Source organism: Prionailurus viverrinus, chromosome D4 (genome assembly GCF_022837055.1).
Source record: "Prionailurus viverrinus isolate Anna chromosome D4, UM_Priviv_1.0, whole genome shotgun sequence".
NCBI classification, from domain to species: domain Eukaryota; kingdom Metazoa; phylum Chordata; class Mammalia; order Carnivora; family Felidae; genus Prionailurus; species Prionailurus viverrinus.
In genome coordinates, this window is record NC_062573.1 from 62,267,648 (window position 1) to 62,275,273 (window position 7,626).

At 51.3% G+C, this 7,626-nt stretch overlaps 1 protein-coding gene across 2 annotated transcripts in view; it reads right to left on the reverse strand.

Moving 5' to 3' along the window:
- NTRK2 (neurotrophic receptor tyrosine kinase 2) overlaps positions 1-5,750 on the reverse strand; it is a 332,930-nt gene extending 327,180 nt beyond the window's left edge. For both annotated transcript variants that reach the window (XM_047831133.1, XM_047831134.1), the window contains exons 1-3: positions 5,660-5,750; positions 5,171-5,391; positions 4,128-4,701 (exon numbers count right to left, since the gene is read on the reverse strand). In XM_047831133.1, coding sequence (XP_047687089.1) covers positions 4,128-4,339 — 212 coding nt within the window. In that variant the 5' untranslated portion in view covers positions 4,340-4,701; positions 5,171-5,391; positions 5,660-5,750. The remainder of the gene's footprint in view (positions 1-4,127; positions 4,702-5,170; positions 5,392-5,659) is intronic.
- Positions 5,751-7,626: the final 1,876 nt, after the last annotated feature.

A 7,626-nucleotide genomic window follows, 5' to 3' on the forward strand; every position in this document is an offset into this window, starting at 1 on the left:
GGATAGAAACAGTGAAAGATTTTAAACAGAACTAAACTCTAGGGAACTGTGACCACATTATCTCAACTTCCCATTACTTGCTTGTAATAACACATAACCCAGGCCCTTCCCTTCACTCGAGTACTCCAGATTCCCATAAGGAAATATCACTTTTCGGAGAAGAAAAAAAAAATCAAACACATTTTCCTGTATAGTCAATGAGAGGTGATGGGGGGGGTGGGGCGGAGGGAGAGAAAGTAGGGTCAGGAGGGTCAAGGCACTTTTCAATTGTTTTACCCAATGTAAGAAAAACCTCCTTAACGCAGAGATTGAAGATAGGAAACTAAGAAGGCTCCACATTGTCTTGCTGGGGTGAATTCTGTAAGTACCTTCACTGGGAAGACAGTGCGTTTTCAACTGCTGCTTGCAAGTTGTGTTAAATAATGAATGATGTAAATTAGAATGCCTTATTTATTAACAAGTCCAGTGTGGCTTATGTAACCACACTCAAAACTTACTCTGTGGCCCTTAAATGCGCGGAAAGCACAATCCAAAGTTCTAGAACCCCCCGTGGAGGGGCTGAGAGGTAAACATCAGACTAATAAAAACTGATGCCTGTCACTGAATGCCTGCGAATGCCAGGATTCTTGTTTTTAGTGCAATTAATTGCGGTGGAAAAGCTTACTAAGGTGAGGGGGCCAAAATCAATGTATTAATGACATAACATTACAGTCACTTAACCAAGCCAACAATTTATTGCACATAGAGGCTCTGGCAGCAGAAGCTGCAAATTCTATTTATGTTGCACTAAGAGGAAAAATGTTAGACTTGTCTCCAAATATGACCCCCAAACCAGAAACTAACACCCAAGAAATTCAGGAAAAAAGGCCATCACTGATGTCTATAAAATAAAGCAATATAAGAATGCATGCCCCCCTTTCACGACCATGTAAATGTACTTAGCACTCAACACCAGTGAATGTTACACTTGAAAATGATTAAGGTGGCAAATTTTGTTTTAGGTGTTTTTGACCACAATAAAAATAGAAAAGTATGATCTGTTTTAACCGTGCCTTTTATCACTTGGGTGAGACACAACTTGTCCTTTAGAGAGCATTTTCGCACTCGATACTACAGAGACCTCAATGGCCAGTTACATAATTCCAACAGGAGGCTTTACTCTTGAATTCCACTTCTGTGCGGCAATGGTACTGTTTTGAAGTTTAATCGAGCACTGCTTTGGGATAACCATCTCAGAGTAAGAGAAGCTGGCACCTAGCAGCTGTGTGATCCTGGGCAGGTGTGATGCATCTCTACAGACAGGGAGAGGGATCCAGATATCGTGTCGATGGGTAAAGAGTATGAGACAGACACTATGCTAGGAGAATTTTTGATAAAACAGGCTCAAACAATGACTCTAAAACGAAATGTCAGGTGGGCCTAAAATATGCACGTAGAAACAGAAAATAAAATCCCATGCATATGGTTTTAGAATGTTCTACCAATGGGCTCTCTCTGAACCCTAAAAAAGCACAGTGGGGTAATTTCCCCGAAATATATAGACATTGAGTGATATACTGTTTTTAAGTGATACAGTAAACCGTGGCTTCAGCAAGTTCTAATTACAGTTTACTTACATTTCCCCTATTTAAAAAACTAGAAACATAAAATTTCAGCTAAGCACCATTAAGCTGGAACTTTAAAACAGGTTATTTCAGGAATACCATTGGGTCTAATAACAAAGTAAAAAAAAAAAAATGTGTAATTTGGTTCCAACTGGCGCTGGTATCCACTGGCCAAGAATTTAAAAGCTGTTCAAGCAAATATTACTACGTAAGAAAAAGAGCCAGATGGAGTCATATATGGATGACAGTGAAGCAAGTCCATTTTGATATCAAAACAGCAGAACTCAAAATAATTATACGAAGTGCTTCCTAAACAAGGGTTTCGATACATTTTACAGGACATCAGGGAACAAACCGGCTGGGCTCAAACAAAGCTGAGGGACAGAGCTGAGATACGGACTTTTTCTCAGAATGCACATCTACCAGCCCCATTACTGTCACTAAGGAGCGTAAATTCTCCATCCCAAACACTCACCCTACACACCTCCCAACTCTCACTCTCGATGGAGCTTCACATCAAAAGAAAAAAAAAATAACAGTAGAAATGAGGAGCGCCACTGAACGAATAACTGACAAACACTTTAGTAAATTAAAAAAAAAAAAAAGAATCAATTTTTTTAAAGCCGGAAAATAGGAACCTGCCATCAGCTATAAAAGAAACAACAGCAATTAGCAATTATGAGAACTGATATGAGAAAGCTCAACTCAAGTCCACTGATTGCATAAATATAAATACCAGGCAGCCAAGTCCATGAAGGTTTAAATGATATTTTTTTTAATTTAAAGAGTTTTATTTTCCTTTTCTCCGATGATGGCTTTAAAAATATTAAAGTGGAAAAAAATGTTACAGTGAAAATGATGGGCCCTATCTCCTATCCTTCTTCATTATACATACATGCATCCTCTAATACAGAATTGAAAAACAACAAAACAAGACGTCTGACTATCAAGGCACACTCCCCCTGGTCTCAAAATAGTCCGAAGGGCTCTGAATTCCATATGGCTTCCTCCATCTGACTGCTGACATCTCATCTCGTGAAAGAGACACAGATCCTGATAAAAGGCCACAGACACTTTGACCAGGCGAACCAGGGCCAGCACAGTTGGGGCCCTACACACCCTCTCCGGCACTGCCTGCTCTAATCCTTGCCAAAAAAAAAAAAAAAAAAATCCCAGCATCCTGGATGCAGCCTGACAGTTGGTCGCTCCCAGCACATCTCAGCTCTGCTAGGCCTGCACATTCCCCTCTGTGCTGTTGTCATTTCCTTCTGCCCTAGCCTTATAACGTGAGCATCACCAGCAGAACGAACAACAGAGGCCAGGAAGGTCTCTTACTTACATTAAAAAACAGGTTATCTCAGTCAACTACGTTGGCAGAAACCAGGCGTGCGTTTTCTGGGGAGGAAAAAAAGCATGCGCACTCGCCAACCGGAAGGCCACAGCCCAAGCCCTACTTTTTGGGCTGCCTATCTTAACATCAAACACACCATAAGGAAAACTGGGAGAAACTTTGCCTTACAACCCTCCGCATGAATGAATAAAATCCCATGCCAGTGAAATACAGGTAATGGCATCCCCCTTGTGGGGGAAGGTACACCTCTAGGAGAGGTGACAGGGAAATGCTGGAGAAAGCACTGGTGAATCCCCACTTGGTAATGTACTTGTCACAGGGAGGACCGAAATATACAATTCTGCTTCCCCATCAGCCCCGGGGCAAGCTCAAACACGTCCAGGGACATAGGGGTCCGTCGCAAAGTACTACACCCTGCTTTATCATCCAACCTGGTCCCAGGATACTGTTCAATGGGCAATTAAGATTTATAATCCAAATGGTCTCAAAATTTTATCTCTGGGAAGTCAGGTCCAAATTAAATCAGACCAGGCTTTTAGGCTTCCCACGAGCACATTTTCCCTTTCAAGAGAGCACATTTCAACACTCAGAACTTCTTCTCTTACAGACCATTTTCAAGGCCAGCTCTGGATGCCATCTCCTAAGCCATATCTGATACACAAAATGAAAAAGGAACTTGGTGAACTCCAAACCTCAGAGAAAGATGTTGAGGGAGAGACTGAGCTCCTTCAACAGATTTCAAAAAGTTCATTATTTTTAACCCCCCCTTCCAGTAAATATTACTGTAACCTCTCTTAATACAACATACACATAGCACCTTATGAAACAAAAATATCCAAAACTAAGTTATTGCATACACAAAGCCTATAAAGCACACCCAGCAGGGCTTTGAAATACAGTGTATAAGGAATCCCTTCCCGCAAAGAATATACATATTTATGTTATTGGCACATACAGTATACTTAAAACTTATTTTCAACTGCCCACTTCTCCCCGCGTTAGCAGCCCCAAGCCCGAGATACAGGTAACCCACAGATGGCCCAACCCTGCATCTCCGATGTCTGACTTCTCCCCAGACTTGAGACAACATCCATGCCCCGACAGACACGTCTGGCCAGCCCCAGCCCGAGGTACCAGGAGAGAAGAAAGGAGAAAGAGCACCGGTAACTCACATTTCGGTGATGTTCTCAGGGTCTGCACTATTAGGCTCCAACCTCGGAAACGCCACGATGCCCGGAGAAGGGTCGCTGCACCAGATCCGAGAGGCGGTGCACTTGCAGGACGTGGGACAGGCGAGAGCGGCCCTCCAGAAGCCCACAACCAGCCAGCAGAAGCCCCAGAGCCGCGCCATGGCGGGTCCATGCCACCTCGTCCAGGACGACATCCCTAGCCTCCAGTGCCAGCCCGAGTCAGACTGAGTACGTGTCCCCGCGCTGCACCGGCCGGCTTCCCCTGCCCCTGCTGGGCGGCCTGTGCCGCGCTCGCCTCTCCCTCGCCCCGGTGTCTGTAGCGGGCGCGCAGAGCCTACAGTGGCCGGGGCTGAGCGTGTCCTGGCGGGCGGCACCGTTCACAGTGGCCGGGGCATCTCTGGCCGCCTCACAGGGGGCGCTACCGCCGCTCGGAGCTCCGCGGCGGCCGCCTCTGCATGGCCCGGCGCGCCGAGCACCGGCCGGCGGCGCTGCCGGCACTCCCCGGGACGCAGGCTTCTTGCTAGACGCGCACTGGAATCCGGGACGCACCTCGGGGCTGAGAACAAACAGACACGCGTTAAGACTGAGGGCAGGACCCCTTACGAAAGCGCGCTCGCGGCACCCCCACCCTGACCCCAGCCAGGGGATTGTGGATGGATGAATGCCCAGCTCCGGCCCCAGAAATCAACTTGCCCCTCGATGGCACTGACGCCGCCGGGGCCACCGATGTGCCTCCGCCTCTCTCCAAGCCCGAGGTCGAGGGAGGGGAGATAGGGCAAGGGTTCCCGAGACAGGATTCCATGGCCCAGGCCGGGCGAAGGACCCTTGAATGGGGGACGCGGAGATTGCCGGCGGCTATGGCTCCGCGACGGGGCCCCCAATGATGCTGCAGAATCCGCCACGGCCGCTGGGCGCAGGGGGCGCGGGCAGGTGGCGCGGCGCGTCCCACCTGGGGAGCCTCCGCGGCAGCCCCGGGGGGGACGGTGAGGGCCGAGACGCCGGAGGGCACCGTCCGCGCTGCTCACCCGGGCTCCGGCGCCTACCGCCCGCCAGCGGCGCCTGGGTGCAGGCTCCTCCTGCCGCCGGGCACTGAGCGCGGAGAGCGCGAGCGAAGGAGCGAACGAGGCTCCTGCTCCAACCCAATTCCGGGAGCCGCCGCCGCCGCCGCCGCCGCCGCCTCTGCTACTGCTGGCGAAGTGACGTGAGGGCTGACGCAGAGCAGGGGCAGAAACTCCAGAAAATTAGTCTGAAATCCAAAAACACACACGCTCATACACACACAAACCCATAACACCCTCCAGACAAAAGCAACAGGGAGGGGAGGGGAATCTGGGGGCGAGCGGGGAGGAGGGAAGCATCGGTGCCACTGGCCGGGAGCAGACAGCAGCAGCATGTGGGAGTTCATACACGCGCACACACGCACACATCCTGGCCGGGTAGACGCGCGCCTGTGTGTGTGTGTTTGTGTGTGTGTGTGTGTGCGCGCTGTATGTGTGTGCATTGAGATCAGGTACCTCCGAGATGGACCGTTCCACCGCTCGACGCCTCTCTTCCCTAATTCACACCGCGGTCTCTTCTACAATCGCAGTAGAGGCTGTCTCCTTTTTTGAAATGGAAACCGGGCTCGGTTCAGCTCTGAAAAATGCGCTGATTCTTATTATAGGAATCCACCCTCCCCTCTCCCTCCCCGCTGCGTTCTCCTTTCCCATCCTGCCTAAAAGGGAGGGCGAGCTAGCCTAAAAATAAATAAATATTGTAAACACCAAAACGTGTTCAGCATTGGTAACCAAGGATAACCGCCCCCATTCCGGGCCATCTATTTGGGAATCCGTGGTTTTGGAGGGTCTTCCTGTTGGTGCTTTTGCAGAGGGAGGGGAGTCTCCAAATGCAACTCTAGCTCTCTAAGTGGGTCTTTTTCCCGCTGTGTTCCGGCATCACACGCCCGGGAAACAGAGACATGTGAGGGGAAGGGAGCGCGCCTGACGCGTATTGGGTTCCCTAAATGCGCGGCAGCAACCCTGGCCTGTCGGATGTGTGGCGCCGCGTCATTTTCTCTCATCCTTCAGCCTGGCGGTATGCAGCCGTTCCCAGATCGTCGCTTCACTCCCCGCGATGCCCACCCCCCCGCGGGGCACCCCGAGCCCTCGCTCCCCTGCCGTACCTTGCGCGTTTTCGTGTGTGCGCGGGTGTGCGCGAACGCGTGCACTGCGCCCGGGCTGCCCAGAGCACGACAGGCATCCAGCTACCGGCAACCCCGGCGCGGGCAGAGCCTCGGGGTCTCACTAGGGACAAACGAGGCGATCCGGGAGGGTCGGGTGACAAACCGTAACTGCTCTGCGGGTGCAGTTAAATGATGGCTGCGGGGCATTCGCAAGCCTTGTCTGAGAATCCGTCTTCCCATTTGCGGCTCCGAGTCTATTTTTCCGCAGTCATTTAAAAGGGAACTGGGAAAATGCACCGCAGTGCCTGACACTTCCGAGGGCTCTGGTGCCCCCGCGCGGGGAGAGAGCGCCCCGCACGTTCGGGAGCACCAACCCACTCCCGCGGCCCCGGCGGGCACTGCGCTGGGGGCGCGCTCTGGCGCCAGATGCGCAACCAGCGGCGCCCCACGCGTGCGCGCCCCTGCCCGGCCGGCGCACTGCTCTCCCGGCCTCGCCGAGCTCCTGCCCGGGGAAAAAAAAGGCGGGTAGCTCTCAGCGCCAGAAAGGGCGTCCGGATGGGATCTTGTTCAAAAGATAAGAACGGTCACGGATCTGCTGGCGGAGGCTGGGGGTGGGAAGGATCCAGAAACCCGAACGTCAAGGTGAATGCTTACATCTTGGTGATGCCTTAAATATTACGAGGGAACGGAAAACATCTAGTGGGGCTTCTGTACAAACCCAGGGCGCTGAGTGTAATCGCGGGAATCCTCCTTCAGCTCCCGGAAAATCTCGCTGCAGGGCCAGAAGACAAGGCCGGCGGGTCTGCCTCTCTCCACCATCAGTCAGCTGTGACATGCGTCCTGTGGCGAAGCGCCAGGCTGAAGTTCATTTCTCAGCTCGCCCACCGCCCCCCACCCCCCCAACCCCCGCCCCTTGCGGGGTAAGGACGTGTCAAGGAAGGAAAACCAAGGGCAATATTGTCTTGGCCCAGGACACACAGTAACACTCTCCAGCCTACCTTGCCAGTGCCTTTAACGGAGCTGGCCTTGCGGAACACCTGGGGGAGGCTGTATATCTAATTATCCGAGTCTCTCTGACACCCCCACCCTCATCCCATTTTTTTCAGAAATGGCCCATTTGCGCCCTAGTGGCTGCAAAGTGTAATGCAGCAGCCAAAGGCCGGGCGGTTTCGGAGTGGTTTGCAGACCAGATTCTAATTACGTTGCAATATTTTTAGAATGTGTGTTGTAATATATATACTATTATACTTAGATCCCAAATATACCCCACTGACTATCTTCCACTTGAAATTAGAACTGGCTGCCCCACTTCTAACGACA